The sequence below is a fragment of the Letharia lupina genome, assembly GCF_014066315.1.
Source record: "Letharia lupina isolate WasteWater1 chromosome Unknown contig_10, whole genome shotgun sequence".
Taxonomy (NCBI): domain Eukaryota; kingdom Fungi; phylum Ascomycota; class Lecanoromycetes; order Lecanorales; family Parmeliaceae; genus Letharia; species Letharia lupina.
Window position 1 is genome coordinate 664,025 of NW_023502979.1, and position 15,740 is coordinate 679,764.

At 47.9% G+C, this 15,740-nt stretch overlaps 4 protein-coding genes across 4 annotated transcripts; 1 reads left to right on the forward strand and 3 right to left on the reverse strand.

Moving 5' to 3' along the window:
• Positions 1-46: 46 nt before the first annotated feature.
• HO133_000202 (uncharacterized protein) lies at positions 47-1,376 on the reverse strand (the record flags this gene model as incomplete). The annotated part of the gene is made up of 4 exons (XM_037291142.1): positions 47-495; positions 547-930; positions 984-1,071; positions 1,125-1,376. 4 exons carry the CDS (start codon positions 1,374-1,376, stop codon positions 47-49), a joined length of 1,173 nt encoding a protein of 390 aa, XP_037152577.1.
• A 614-nt stretch (positions 1,377-1,990) lies between these two features.
• HO133_000203 (uncharacterized protein) lies at positions 1,991-2,608 on the forward strand (the record flags this gene model as incomplete). Its single annotated transcript, XM_037291143.1, has 1 exon — positions 1,991-2,608. The coding sequence occupies one exon, from the start codon at positions 1,991-1,993 to the stop codon at positions 2,606-2,608; it is 618 nt and encodes a 205-aa protein (XP_037152578.1).
• A 799-nt stretch (positions 2,609-3,407) lies between these two features.
• HO133_000204 (uncharacterized protein) lies at positions 3,408-6,514 on the reverse strand (the record flags this gene model as incomplete). Its single annotated transcript, XM_037291144.1, has 5 exons — positions 3,408-5,058; positions 5,531-5,653; positions 5,707-6,040; positions 6,101-6,182; positions 6,233-6,514. The coding sequence occupies 5 exons, from the start codon at positions 6,512-6,514 to the stop codon at positions 3,408-3,410; spliced, it is 2,472 nt and encodes an 823-aa protein (XP_037152579.1).
• A 6,031-nt stretch (positions 6,515-12,545) lies between these two features.
• On the reverse strand, positions 12,546-13,715 carry HO133_000205 (uncharacterized protein; the record flags this gene model as incomplete). The annotated part of the gene is made up of 1 exon (XM_037291145.1): positions 12,546-13,715. The coding sequence occupies one exon, from the start codon at positions 13,713-13,715 to the stop codon at positions 12,546-12,548; it is 1,170 nt and encodes a 389-aa protein (XP_037152580.1).
• Between the last annotated feature and the right edge of the window lie 2,025 nt (positions 13,716-15,740).

A 15,740-nucleotide genomic window follows, 5' to 3' on the forward strand; every position in this document is an offset into this window, starting at 1 on the left:
TCGTACACTCCCGCATTAGTCGTCCGCGGTACTTGGACAGGTCGACTTAAGATTTGAATGAGTCCCTAGCGCTCTGCATGCTCGCACTCATTGGCGCTGGGTTGGTAGTCGGTAGTCCCCCTCCCATCTTGGCTTTCGCCGATTGCTTGACCTTTGCGAGCGCATACACGATGCCGCTAATGAACCCGACAGCGATAGCAGAGACAGATGGAATTGTGAGGGGGGCGTCAAAGAATATAAGGCCGCTGAGCGCAATAGGCAATTTGTTGAGAGCGCCGACCATGGAGTATGTGGTCGACGAAGTGACGCGAACACACCAAGCCGAGGTGTACGAGATGAAAACTGAGGAAAGACCGGAGAATACCATGGCTGCAATGATGTTGTTGCGCGACTCAACTGGGAAATTCTTCGCCACGTTCTCGGAAGACCAATTTTCGATGAAGACGGAAGCGAGGAAGAGGATGGGAATTGAGAGGACGTTGTTGTAGAACATAGCTGCGAATCAAATTAGCAACTTGGGCACAACGGATGTGAGATGTCCCATACTGTCAAAATCTTTGAAGTTCGTCAATTTGATCCGCTTTCGCATACCAAGCACATAGGCTGCGCTGCAAATACAATTCAACATCATCCACATGTATCCAGCATTGAGCGTTGAGATCCTCGCCGAAGCTTCGTCGCTTGCGTGCCCAAAGTTTTGCAACGCGTGTTGGATATCTGCCCAAGCCGCAATGACCGAGCTAAGAACCATCAAGCCAAAAGAGAAGAGAGACATTCCGGTGACGGAGCCGCCGAACCATAGCACCTCACCATAGGCAATGAGGATGATGGTCAAGTTCTTGAAGATGGTGTAGACGGGAATTGATAGAAATTGGAGTGCCTTGGTGCTGGTGTATATCATCACAATGAGTGATAGGGATACCGGAAACCCTAGAAAGCTGTCAATTGCTGATATGCCAGACCTGACACCTGGGAGAGCCCACATTTCCTGGCCTCGTCGGAATTGAAGTCTCGATACGTAATAACTCCAAAAGTTTTACAAGTCTGAATAGCAATCACGCAAACCACAGACTAAGTACCCATCAGCATAACGTCTCCCCAAACCCTCCCATGCTGCCACTCACTTGAACGCAAAGCAGAAAGAAGTTCAAATTGAACGACCCCGAAAGCACGAACTTGTTCGTTACAGTCATCAAGATTGAGGAAGCACAGTAGCTGAGGACGGGAAACACAGGATTGTTCGCGACTGCTGCAATCGGCGCTGCTCCTCCCGTAGGAGTCTTGGGACCAGGAGACCTTGGCGGTGAATGGTAGCCGCGCTCGGTTTTCTCGTCCATATCGATGACCGTGTCATCCCTCTTCTTGAAGTCGGCCATGGCTGCTTGCCGGCAGGCGTCGGAATTGAGGAGAGATGGCTGCTGAGGTTGACGAATGGAGGGTACGCAAGCTTCTGTTCAGTCGAGTATTGGCGCAGAGGGTTCAAAATGTCGAAACGATAATGTGTCAGCAAAGGCTGTTGTTTATAATGACAGCCAAGCTCCCGACGAATGTCTTTGGATGCTGATCTGTGTCGGTGATATGTTGTGGAACCTTGAAAATTATGTTGCTGGTGGCTTTTACGGGCTACAGTACGAAACGCTAAAAATGGACTAAGGCAAGGGGTCCACATCAGCCCTGTGTGCTTGGCGCGACAAGCCATCAGAAATGTACCCCCCAACAATTTTCTATTTTTTTTTTGCGACTTTCTTGGATCGAACGGGTGAGCTTTAGAACCTGAGAGCTGATAGGGGAGATTTCGGGATGCATTTCGTATTGCTTGGCAGAAACATCTCGCGAGTCTAGGGCGGTGCACTGGGAGACTGGGTGTTGATGCACAGTGGCTTGGATTGCTAGAATAGGGTGTGTTCCCAAAGCAGTAGGCAGATGGTCTCTGGAACAAAATAACCAGCTCCCGAGCCCATCCGCCCTAACACCTTCTCCAAAAGCCAACATGACCGCCTCGGACGACGAAGACGCCCTACTCGAATCCCTCGAAAATGACACGGAAAACGACCCCTCGCTCGCCCATCTCCGTGAAGCCCGCATCCAGCAACTGGCCTCGGAGCTCAAGGAATCCAAACGACTGCGCAGCGAAGGCTTTGGGAGCTATGACCAAATCAAAGACGAGAAACGTCTCATGGAAATCACGACTTCCACGGAATACTGTGTCGTGCACTTCTACAAACCAGATTTCAACCGCTGCAGGATCATGGATGGTCACCTTTCGGCCCTCGCGCCCGTCCACCTCTCGACCAGGTTTGTGCGAATCGATGTCGAGCATGCGCCATTCCTGGTTACAAAATTGAACGTCAAGGTCCTGCCATGTGTGATTGCCTTCGTTGCTGGTGTGAGTGCGGACCGCATCGTTGGGTTTGAAGGGGTCGGTTATAGCGAGGACACGTTCAAGACGGGGGATCTGGAAAAGAGGTTGGTGGGCGCCGGGGTTCTGGAGAAGGTGAAAGGAGCTGGGGATGCTAGGGTGGGCGAGGTCTTGAACAAGAGTCATAAAAAGCAAAGGATTGGTGGGAATGGTGATGAAGACGACGACGACGACGACGAATGGGATTGAGGGCGATGCGAAGAAAGAGTAGTGAAGGCTGTGTCGAGTATGGCTCGGATCATACTACATGCTGTGCATTGGCAGCTAAGCGTGATGGAAGCAACGCTGAAGCGGAAGCCTTCTCAAGTCCTCGTTCTCGCAGATGGATCTGCGTGGCAGGCTTGTTGGCAGGGAGCAAGATGTATGAAGAAGTATGAGCATGCATATACAGAAGCTGAGCTTTGGCCTGGTGTGAAGTTGGAGGAGTAGTGATACAATAGTGGCTGAGAAGGTAGAAGGGCTGAGTACGGAGGTGACCTTGCCAGAGTCTTCAGCGGACACATCGACGCGCTGTTCTGCTTGCACGCCATACTCGTTCATTAACACACTGTGCAACAATATCAGTACTACTGAGAGCCTCCAAATGCAAGCCATAGAGAATCGATTAAATTCTACTGTATTGCGTATGCAAACACATCCTTAAACTGACACATGCTCAAGCCCTTCTATCCTTCCTTGAGCAAACCAGCGATGGAATTCTCGCGCTCGAAGTCCTTACCATTCGACTCAACATGATGTGTACGTAATGATACAAAAGAAATGGGGGGCCGTGAACCTCAAGCATGCAGAGAGCCCTCGTCTTGCGCAATCTGCGCAACTGTAATGCGAGACGCTCGGTTTTTTCCAAACCATGGCTGAACCTTCATTTGGATCAAGTGTTGAACGACGCCGGTTGTTGCCTAAATATGCGCAAACTTTTGTTGCCATGTCCAAATTCCTGCGTCCTGGGATGGGGGATAGTATATCTTCCGTGGTGGCGGCCTGGAGCTCAGATTTCAACGCTTTTCATGTCATCGACACCATCAACCCCAAGGCCTGTTAGCGCTGACTTGGTCTGTATGTCTTTGTTCGTCGCGTTGCTTAGCACACCAGACATGTCGGCCTCCATCGCTTGGCCCAGAGGCGCTTGTTTATATCCGTCGTTTGGGCCAGTAGGACTTCCGATCTCGACTAGATTCCCATTGCGCTCGCTAGCTGCAGTGTTCTGAGCAAAGATATCTCTATTGGCGTCACCGCCAGTGTGAATCTTTGGTGCTGCATTCTCTTCTGTCACTTGAGCCAGAGGGCTGGGTTTTCCAACAGCGCCACGGGGACTTTGAGTGTGGGTCGGCCCACGATTAGGAAACCTTTGTGGTGAGCGTCCTCTTTCTTCAGTCGGACTTCCGTATGGAGATCCAGTATTAGCGGCGCCATTGGCGTTGGTACCTGGTCCAGAACCCGGCCTTCTTCGAGGGCCCTTTCGACCATACTTCTGATCCATTCTCCAGCGCAGTATATTCAGGTATGCTGGCTCGACAGTGGCGGTCTTGAATTCCCGAAGCTTAAGCTCCTGTGTCTCCTCGTCGACAAAAACCTTTTCACTACTCATGTCATCTGCTACTGTTGCGAGGAAAGCGGCCCATGATCGAGCAACAACATACTTGCAGTCGTAGTCTCGGCCGAAGATGATGATCTGACCCCATTTCCCAACGGGTCCGGGCGCAAGATCGACCGCAAGGTTATTACCGCCCCAATCACGAGCCAATGGAATCCATCCGGGATGGGCGTAAGCTTTTTGAATAGCTCTAGATGGCTGTGAGTCTTGTTTGTCGAGGAGCTCTTGTCGCCAAAACGGGTTGGTTGCTTGTTGTGAAACTGGAACTGGTGCTGAAAACGAGGATGAGGATGCTCCACCGAAGGCTTTTGGCGGGAACTGCGTCTGATTGGTTGACGGGCTTGTGAGATATTCTTCATTGACTACCCGCCAATTCTTCCACTCTTGAACAATCTCCTCACAGTCGAGAAGCATGCAGCCGAAGATAATGCCAGTGGGTCTCCCACCTCTCTCTTGCCCATCATGTACTTGTAGAGATTCGCGTACTTCCATGGGTAAAGAGCAGTCAAGCTCATGCTCAAGCTCGTTGACATCATTCTGAGTGCATCCTTCAGAGAGCTGGTCGTAGAGTTCTTCGTAGTTCTCCTCAGCCCATCGATCAATCTTTTTCCAAGAATGGGCTGCTGGTGGGGGTGGGGGGAGGCCTTCTTGGAAGCTTTGCATTTGTATTTCTCCCGGTGTTACGCTGTCGAAAGGATTGGGTTCGTTTGATTGTTGTCGTTTTAATGCCATGTTTGACCGCATGCCAGGCAAGTAAGGAGAAGTGGGTGACTGAAGAGGACCCGCGCCAGGACTGCCTGGTGCGCGTGCGTCGCCGTTTTGCAGAGCTGGTGTAAATTGCGCGGAGGTATCATCGCCGTACGGTGAGCTCAGGTCTGGACGAGATTCTAGGGCGCTGGTGGCCACTGATGTAAGGGGAGCATGACGGCTTTGGTTAAGAGGCATATGCTGGCCCGTGCGGTAGGGAGAGTCGTGGGACGCATGGCGGTCACTGGAGATCATTGTATGCCAAAAAGAGCGGAACATTCCTCCAAACCTATCCGGGCTACAGATCAGTAAGGCAAAGGCTTTGTAGACGAAAAGGGAAGGGAATAGAGCTTACGAAGGCATGGTTGTTATGATTGCTTTGTTGTCGCAAGAAGAGCTTGCAGGGCGTCAATTCGCAGTCATGTCAAAGAAGATGGGAGCTTGGCCTCCAGTAGGATGATACTCGAGGTGAATATGATGATATTGGCAATGTTTATTTGAAGTATCTCAGGGTCAAGGGTGTGCGGTCATTGCATCAAAGTATCGAGAACCGCATCATAAAAGGAGTGTGTTACTATCTTTGTTTGCCCACGAGTACCCCTGTCCAAAACACGAACCCTACTAGCGCGGTTGCCGCTTAAAGTTGCAAACGACGACGCGAACCAAGCTCCCAAGCCACCAAGCTTATACTCCGTAGAGGTTGCAACCTTTCACTACAACGGTCACCGAAGACTTTGAATAGCTTCACACCACTCTGCGTATGTACGTACGCAATCAAGAGGTACAGATTATGCGGCCTTTGCGCTGCGCAGTACGCCGTTTCAGCCACCTCTATCGCTGCCAAGCCTTTATAATCTCCGGCGCGCGATATGGCCTTGTAAGGTCGTGTAAGACTGGAGCGCAATATTAGTTGGACCGCAACCAAGGTAGGAGAGGTGACATATACGCAACGCTGACAAATAGCTGCCGAGCAAAGCTCTGTATGTGACTGCTTGGGAAGGTCATAGATTCGTTATCCTTGAGAAAGTCGGAGAGGCTCTTGCCTAGAACATCGGTGACTATGCAGATGTGGTTGCAGAATTCGAAACAGTCACGTAGGTGGATGCATTTGTTCTGATTCTGTTCGTCGTTAAGGTACAAAGTCTGTAGCACCCGCAGTTCATCGCGGGCCTCATCCTGAACTCGAGTGATCTTGATTGCACACTTCGATTTTGTCTGCTTGTCAAAGGCTTCATGGACTTCGCCGGAGGTGCCCTTGCCCAGAGGTCTGCCGATACAGTCTGCAAACAGTCATTACTCGGCCGTGCAATGGCAGTCCATTTCCAAAAAGGCACACTCACATCTGTCACCTATGCGCCTATTCTCCTCCGTTACCCTGTAATAGCCTTCAGCATCGTCGGTCTCCCCGTTCACAGTCGCAGTCTTTTGCAAAGTCAGCTTTCAGATTGCTATCTGTATGACAAAGGCCTTACATCTTTGATCGAACGCACATTGATATCTCCAGCCTTTACGTGGGGCTTCGGTGGCGGTATAGAGGAACTGTGGGCGTCTCCCACCACCTTAATCTTCTCTTCCTTCAACTTCTTCTTGATCTTCTTCCTCTTTTCCATCTCATCACGAATCGGTTGCTGAGTCACGCGTTTCCTCTTCTGCCCAACCGCACTATTCCCGTCGTGCGCACCACTGATCCCATGAATCGAATGTGGCCCCAGTGATGTAGGTGCCGTAGTCTGTAGTGATGTGGTTCGATCCATCAAGATAGTGTTGGACTCAATGTTCTCATTCGAGTATGTGCGGGTATGGAAGAATGCCTGTTGGTCCCTTGCAGTATCGTGTGCAGCTGTCTGACTAGTCCTCTTCTTGTTGGCATATTATGAACCTCTCACTGTTGCTGCTGAGGTCGCTCGTTCCCTTTCCAAGATGGCGGCTGTGGTGAGTCGTTACTTATGATAGTGATCTCTTTCGGTGGTTCGTTCTTGTAGAACTCATGGCAATCAGTATACCCTTCTTTTTTTCCTCGACCTCTGCGATGCTAATGTAGACTGTGAAACTGTCATATTGCTAGACTGTGGCTGTCTTGAAGCTGAGGTATTGGAGGCCGGCGAAATGATTGCTGGTGCGCTGTTTGGAAAGTCGTAGGAAGGAGTGGTGATCGTAGCGAGGTTCATCTGATATCTTGGTGAGGTGCTTCTATACCTTAGCCAATGCTAAATAAAATACCGTTAATATAGTTTTAGGGTGGCTACGCTATATTTATATAGACGCCATATCAAAATAAGACGCGATGTCGTCGAGATATCGTTGTCGTCGTTAGCGATCTCGCTATCACTTGTAATGAGGCGGGGAATAGAACGAGGAAGGCTTTTAGGCTAGTTATCGTAGTCCGCCTACATTACTATCTATTAAGACGGAATTTGTATAAAGGATATAGCGAAGTTGGCGGTCTATTATGGAGGTTTCGAAAGATATCGCTATCGCCTCTTATCAGGTAAAGAAGGCTTCTAGATAACCACCGAGGCCCGTAGGCTTTACTACCGCTTAAGGCGGAATTTGTATAAAGGATATAGCGGAATTAGCAGTCTACTATAGGGGGTTTAAGAATACCTCGTTATCGTCATAGAGGGGTTCTATTGAGGATTTTATTGAAGGGCTATTTACTCCGTATTCTTTATGCGATATCACTTCGAAAGCATCTCTAGGTCTCGCTGACGGTTTTCTCTTTATATAAACGATATTACTAATAGGATATCTAAGTACCTTTTTCAGTAATCGCGTTATTAGACTTATTATATATTTAGAAACTATTTATTAAAGATTAATACGCGTTAAATTCTTTAGCTATTTAGTGAATAGATATATCTAATAAGAAAGTAGCTTAATATATCTCTAAGATATAAAAGAATAGCTTTAATATTATTAACGCTAGCTTTAAGAATATTACTAAAATAAGCTTATTACGCTTACTACCCTTTTAAAAATATTCTTTTTATTTATCTAAAGAGATAAATATTTTACTTTTAAGAAAGAAAAGAGAGATAGAGAGCTTTAAGAGAGATAACGATAATCTAAACGCGTTAGAATAAATAGATTTACTTTATTCGCCATCGCTAAAGTTACTATCTTCTTTCTTAAGTAATAAAAATTTATTCGAGTACTCTACTTTTAAGATATAATCTCGATTAATATTCTCGAAGTTGTTATTATACTAATCGAGCTTTTTCTAGATATTCTTAAAGTCTCTATATTATAAGAACTAACGTATAAAACGAGAATACGATATTAAGACTATTGAGAATAATATACGCGAAGATTTAACGATAGCGAGGTATAAGAGAGGTGGGAGAATAGAGAGTGGCGATAGCGAGGTATGGGGAAGACGGTAAGATCAGCCAGAACGTGTCCCCTATTTATTACTGCTATCTCTTACTAATTAGGGGAATGTGGCTGGGTCGGCCTAATGGCTCTCCGGTACTGTACACTAGCGTTGGCTGAGGTTTAGAAGTACCCTCTTGGTGTTTTACCGAAGTTAGCCCGGCTTAATGCGAAAACAATACGCTAAACCTCCACTATGCTATCGCCCCAAGCCGGCTTAAGAGCCTATACCTTTTTCCATTCAGAGAACTAATTCACAACCTTAGCATCCTCGCTTAGAACGTCGATAGAATAGAGCTTCGTACAAGAGGTGCAGAAGGAGGTACAGCGGGAGGTGTGGAAGCATACGCCTGAGGAAGCTGTAGAGTATATATCTAATATGCAGGCGGTCCATATGGATATCCTTAAGGCGCCGGCGAATGGTATCTATACATCGACGAATAAGGAGGAGGTAGCTAATACTGCAGTTCTTCCTAACGCTCTTATTCCTGACGTTCTCATTCTTCACGGATCTGTTCTTAACGCTCGCGACGTGTAATCGATCGCTACACAGACGCAGACATTGAATCAGTCATTTGCAGTTGCAGCTGTTACTTCTAATGCAGCTGTTACTTCTGAAAGATCGCATATTCCTACATGAAATCCTTCGACTCCTCACGATGTATTTTGAACTCCTCGTAATACAGCTTCGCCTCCTCCCTTTCCTACTTCAAAAGCGACCTCCGCGGGTCAAAGGTAACAGCGCCAGTTTTGGTCCAGAGCTTGTAAAGGCTTAAGGGAGGTCAATGAACTGATACATTCGATACGCCATTTGCGATGGCCTTACTCCAGACAAGTTGATCATGATCCATATCATAGTGCTCGCCAGAGTAATCGACAAAGCACCAGCCATTCGCAGACAGGCTGACGTTTCCAGTAGAGGGTCGTTGGTCTGATCCTCGAGCTCCAGTTCCTCTATTTCCGATGTGAATAGTTCCTGCGTCGCCAGTCTTGACTCTTATTCCTCACGAAGATAACGTTTGGCCTCTTATTCACCAAATTAAGCTACCTCGACCTCCCACTCCTCCTTTTCTTGCTATTTATTAGCCCTAACTGGATTAAATGCTGCGATCTAACGGCTCTGTGACTCCGCAAAGGCGTTTTACTACTCGAAATAACGGGCACGAGAGCCTAGACCTCCACCGCAGTAAGCAGGTGCAAACGCTTTCTTACAGGCAGCATTAGTCTCGGCCTCTCCGGCGGCCTCTTTGGCTTTAGCAGAAGCTATCTTTTGCCTCTCGGTGGGTCTAGCCGTAGGAGGCGTTGGTGTAGGAGGTGGACTGGCTGCGTCGATTGGGAGGCATTTCGAAACACCAAAGAATGTGCTAGGTGCGAATCCAAGCACTACGAGCAATGAATTCAAGTATGGGAGATATAAATCATATAAGGCTATTAACCGTAATACACAGATGGGTGGCGAGCAAATTTCTCCGCGCCAAGTATTGCTGCACACGCTAAAGTAATAGTCTCCACGAAAAGTCTATTAATTGAGCTAGCATATATATGGACTAGTCTATAGAGGTATGAACAAAGAATAACTGCAATTTACACTTACCTTAAAGTAGATAGCTACATAATACACACACGAATTACACTCCTCGACTTGTCCCTAATTGTCCTATTTTCCATCTCCTTATATTCGGCCTTATAACGAACACAACGGTACTGGAGAGCCATACTCATAGGCCGATCCAGCCACGCCCATAGTCGGCATATTTGGGCTGCTTCTCCACCTTCCTCAGTATATACGAGAATTTTGCGTATACGGGAGTTCTGCATGTACGGGACTTATGCGTGTACGAGAGTTCTAGTATACTCGATAACTTTGCTAATAGCGATATCGTCTTCAAGAGTATCAGAGAGTAAATCATCTAGGGATGAGTGCTGGCCCAGTTTACATTGCAGTTCGTGATATTTTTCAATTTCTACATTAATAAACATGAAGAGAAACTACGGCATCTTATGAAGAACACTACACAACATCTTCCATCTATACTAAAAAGGATAATACGGAAGGCCGTTTAAGCTAGCCATAAATTATCAAGCTATATCCGCTCCTTTCACGAGCGATAGAATCCCAGCTCCGGAATCTATCATTGGATATTACTGTGATGCAGCCATAGCCCCAGCTCTCCCGACCCCCCATCATCACCCTCAATTACGCGCTTTCTTAATAACGTCTATAATCCATTCAAGCCTATCCAAGCTCAATCCCTCCTACACGTGCCTCAAGTCCAGTATAATCAGTTATACCTCCAGCTCGCAAGACCAACGACAAAATAAGTCACACCCTCCCCCTTCTCCCTCCTCCTTCCTCCTCTTCCTCCTTCCCCTCTCATAACTCATACTCTATACATAAATAATCAAGAAGATCTTACCAGCCACCGAGACGACTAAAGAAGATACAGAGACACATAGATGTTAGCATGCGGTCCCGTTATTCATTAGTCATAGCTGTTTAAAGCTATTTCAGGGCCGTTATAATCATTCCTCCACCGTTCTTCTTCCACATTTCAACGACTCACCCCTCACCAAGCCATCTCCTCATCCTTTCAGCTAGTCACCAGCTCCTTCCTCCTCATTCCTCTTCGTATTCAACATCATCCAGAGTCACTATAGGCAGCATAGGCTGGCAAGAGGTAATCCTGGAGCTGCATCATGGGCGCAATTCTCACCTCACCTCATCCCTACACCACACCCTCCTGCTCGCGTACTAAGATTTATCAAGAAGTCGTACAACGAGGTGTTTCTGACATGGTTCAGCCCTCTTACTACGCAATGTGCAGGGAGTACGAAAAGTCGTTAACAAGTACTACTCGAGTACCCGTACTCACAGATGATACGCGTCTACTGCGGCGATCGTTCACATCGCCTCAGATTTCAGCTGCTCGCTGTCTCTCATTTCTCTCCTTCTATCTGAGACTCATAACGACGCCACAGAGTTTAGCTGTCAAAAGATCTGCATGGCATTTCAAGCAGCCCGCACTCCGCGAGGAGTCATCTAACGAAGGCGATTGCCCACGTCGCGACAGCACTTGGTCGGACCAAGAACATTTGTACAAGGTCTTATTTGTATAGCTTGTGGGTATTTATCCAGTTAGTAGCTACGAATGAACAAGATCTGCCTCTCAGTCTTCGTTCATTGTATGACCTTTGTTTGCTACTTAATCACGATCTGGGGCCTTTTGATCTAGGTTTAGAAATGTATGGCTGTTATGTGCAACGACCGTCTTCTTCCACGTGGCTCAGGGAATCGCGATGTCAAGATCTCATCTGTACTGGCACACAAACTTGGACAGCACATACGAGTAAGGCAAAGTTGAGCCGTATCATCTCATCTTCACATTTTTCTTTCCGTGCAACAGTACCTGCATACGCCATCTCTTTCCTTCTACTACTATTCACATAGGATCTCAAATCTCTCGAAATGTCATGCTCCAAAGCAGGCCATCCCACGCGACATTAAGTCAAGGTGACCAACCTCCCGACTGAATTGCTCGACCTAATTCTCGAACATTGGGCGATCCTAGGCTGTCATGTAGGAAAATCTATCACCCTTATGATTCCCTACCCAGTCTTAGCCGTGTAGCCCAAACCGACGCCAACCTATCATCCGAACGCATATACATAAACGATGAACTCGAAAGCCAACGCAACCTGTCCACGGCGTCTGCAAACAGAGGCATCCTCGGACATTTTTGTTCAAGGAGAGAATGAGAACAAACCAGTGGACCGCGCATGTAAGAATCATGGACGACGCTTAAGGCTGACGCTGGGAGATAGCTTCTCTTATGCAACGCTCGTATCATTCACGTCTGGCTTGACTTTTTTGACTATGGTGTTGGGCTCCCCTTAAAATGAAGGCTCCAAAATCCGGCCACATTTTGAATGCGCCGAGCTGTGTAGTGGCGATGAGCTGGCATTTGATATTGGATCCGGGGTTCTCGGAGCAGAGCTTGAGATACCAACTGGCCAAGTTTCCTGTGTGCAGCAGCAGAGTTTCACTTGATGTTCGGAAATCATGGCTCGACAACAAGGAAGGGGGAGAAAGGGCGGTTGTGACTTTTGATGCGCAGAGAATGCTCGGACGGTTGGAATCGGCTATGGGCGCTGAGTGGAAAAAGCAAACCGAAGCACCAGACTACGCCGCAGGGAGACAGCTTGGAACTTTAAGTCTCAGTTGATATCTTTGATAGGGTTGGACGTGTCTAAGTTCTTCCATGCAAACACTGCCCAGTTCTTTGTCGTCATACGGGTCATGTATCCAGACGGACCTTCAGAATAGATGGCTATGCTTCCTATCATCACTGCTGTGCTGTTGAGAGATAGATGTGTTGCTGCCACATAAATCAGGGACATCGAACCTCAGGCATCTCACGGGCAATGCGACCTCCCAACTCTCACGTCCGAGGTACGAGTATTCTCCAAAATTCTTCTCGGGTCCGGCCAATTAACCATTTTCTCCTCCGTAATGCCCCAACCGTCCAACCTCTCCTGATCCCAAAACACGTAGCCCCATCTCCTCAGCCGAAAGTCAGTATTCTGTATACCATGACTGCTCGCCCACAGCCAGCCAATGGTGGGAACCCGCTCGCTGATGAATTTGCCGTATCTGCCTTTCCATTGCCAAGTCCCCCAACTGACATCTCTCTCATAAGCATCCAAAGCAGCTCGCATAGAAACATCCACCCGTCCGGCCATCTCCCCCTCAGCGATGCGGCTTTCACGTTCATTCTCAGAAGCTGCCGTCATTACTTTATAAAGCTGCTGCGGTCCTAGAGCGACAAGTTGGTCATAGTACCACGATATTGAACGGTAGTAATCTCTAGCATACATCTGTAGACAAGCCACTTCTTCCACTTCATGGATAGGGAAGAGCCCGAAGAAGTTGCGTGCTATCTCTTTTTCGCTGAATGCGGAATCTGGAAGCTCAATGCCGGGTATGCTGAGTTCACGAATGATAGCCTCTTGGCTCGGACCGATGCTCGGACCAAAGAAATTGCTATAAATTTCATACCGCCAGAGTGCCCTGTAGAGTCTATGCAACTCGGATCGAGAGGGTAGAAGAGAGTCATCGTCCGATGATTGAGTGAAAGGATTTCTAGAAAATGTAGCCTTGCAGTATCTGGCAATCAAGCTTGTGAACTTTCTCTGCAGGCTCAGTATAGCGAGAGAGTCTTGTAGCGCAAGACGCCGTCGACTGCCATCCATACGCCCCTGGGCGTATCTCTCTAGGTATTCCGTGACGATCTCAACCCGATGCGTGATGTGGTAGCCGAGCTGCGGTGCATGGATGGCAGTCCATGGGTCCAAAAGACCAATGTCATTCTTCTGGAGGGTGCGAGTTGTGATGGCGTGGAGGATCTCTTCTCGAGCTCCGAGGTAAGCCTGATGGTACTTTGGAGAAGCGTGTACAATGCTGCTGAGAGATGCGACCTCTGGCATGTGACAAAGGATCATGACTCTGATCTCTGAGGGAAGAATTTCAAGGGCTGATGCCCGAGATTGGTATGCTTGCTCTAAACCGTTTGCAGTAGACTCCATATTCAAGGATGTATGAGTTGACCTTGCCGACTGATAAAAGGGACGCGGCGTTTGTAGATGGCGTAAGAACGTACTTGAAGTCTTCCAGCATTTTTGAGGAAGATAGGTAATAGCTCATAGAACTGACACCACCTACTACAAGTTGTACAAGAGATGAGATGCAATCCTACGGAAGAAGTCAGCACGATATTTGTGATGCCTTGAAGATGGGAGGTGCATGTCTTGGCGCATGGCGTCTGGCCCCCGGGCGCTGCCGCTAGAGTAGATCCAGCGCGCCAGCGAGTCTGTCTCCAGGACCCTCCTTGTCTTCAATCCCATCATCAACTAACACTTTGTTATTTTACGAAGGCACTACAATGTCTTCGGTTGTTGCATTTTCTGCGCTGCTGACAGTGTACGTATGATAATGGATTATTGTATAATACCCAACTGTCCAATCTACGGTCCCCTAGAGATACCTGTCATGGTTTCAGCTCTCAACACTACGGTTCCATTTATACTGCAATACAAGCTATAAGCACTTATTCAGTCCATGACAATACCCTACATCTGCTTTGAATTCCAGTATGACCCTCCCTTTGCATCGTATCCTGAAAAGCAGGCATGGTCTACCGGAATTTTCCTGGTCATTCGTAAACCCTGACTGTAATAATGACGATCTTGACGCATTTCTACGACCATGGCTGTTCTTTGGTCTCGTGAGAGAAAGGTTGGGCTTGCTGCTACCGAGATACAAAGCACCTTTCTAGCTCTTGCAGCCGCTGATAAGGTTCTCGTGTTTAACACCTATCTTGAATAGGACACCAAGGTAAGGCTGTCAAGGAAATTCTATGTCGAGTCGTTTGTTCAGGTTGGACAATCAGACTCGGGACATTCTAAGAAAGCGCCCTGGCCAAGGAAATGATGAAATGGTTATGGACCCTGTTCAAGAACCCACCGTCTATGCTCACATTTTTGGGGAGGCCGAAGGATACCAATGGAGGGTTACAGATGGGATCCAGTCAGCTGCTTGGGCCAATCATCGATTACAATTTCGGGTGGCAGGCGTGATGGTTTCCTGCACAGACTCAACAATGAATTGACCTAGGATGTAACCAGCTCAGGGATAGTCATATCGTATCCTAGAATCGTCTTTGCGCCGTGAACCGCAAGATTCAGTGGCGATTCTGGATCCGAATCGAGCAAAATGTTTGGTCACATGCCACTTGCACTGGTGATAGGGATTTCCTACGCAAAGATGCAATGACGGGTCTATAAAACCTGAAAACACCGTCAATGACAGTGGCAGAATTGCTAGCTTAGCAGTCATCTTTCAGAACGCCAGGGCCCTCGTGATCTGGGGGCCACTCAACGAACGCAACAGTACGCACGATCTTCTCGTGCTGGCGAACGGGAAAGCTGATCTGGCCTTGCAAGCCCGCCCAATCACACAAGTCTTTTAATTGCCATGAGCTCCTGCCTTCCACGCAAGGAAGCTTTCCTTGCGGTTAGAAGTTGTGCCGAACAGATCGACGACCTCATTGGAACCTCAAGGAGCAATTCCGACTGAAGATAGAGAGCACTGAGTATTGGCTATCGTTGGCAGAAGGGAATAGGGTTCGAGGTATTGAGATGGCTCGGGAACCATTTTTTTGACTGATGGTTCTGGTGCTAGGTGTAGCTATATGGTTGATGAAGAGCACTATGCGTTCCAAGCTGCAACTATCTGTGAAGAGAAGTCCTGGTATGCAGGGTAGGTTTTTTGTGCAGGCTCGGTGGCTGATGCTTCAACGGCACAACGAGCTGGATACCTCTGTGTTTAAAAAAGATGGGTATGTGGTCGTTATGTGTAATAAGCTTGTTCCTTGCTATCTCCGAGCTCTATCATGTAGTAGTAAGCTAAGTTTGGCCCGGCATGCGCAAAGGCTTGGCAAGTTGTCTACGTGGCAAGTGCAACTGCCGTGACACTCTACTCTCAAATGATTAATGGAAGGGCTGCAATCAAGGCTTGCGTGATGTAGGTGAGTCTTACGAGCCAGACTAAGT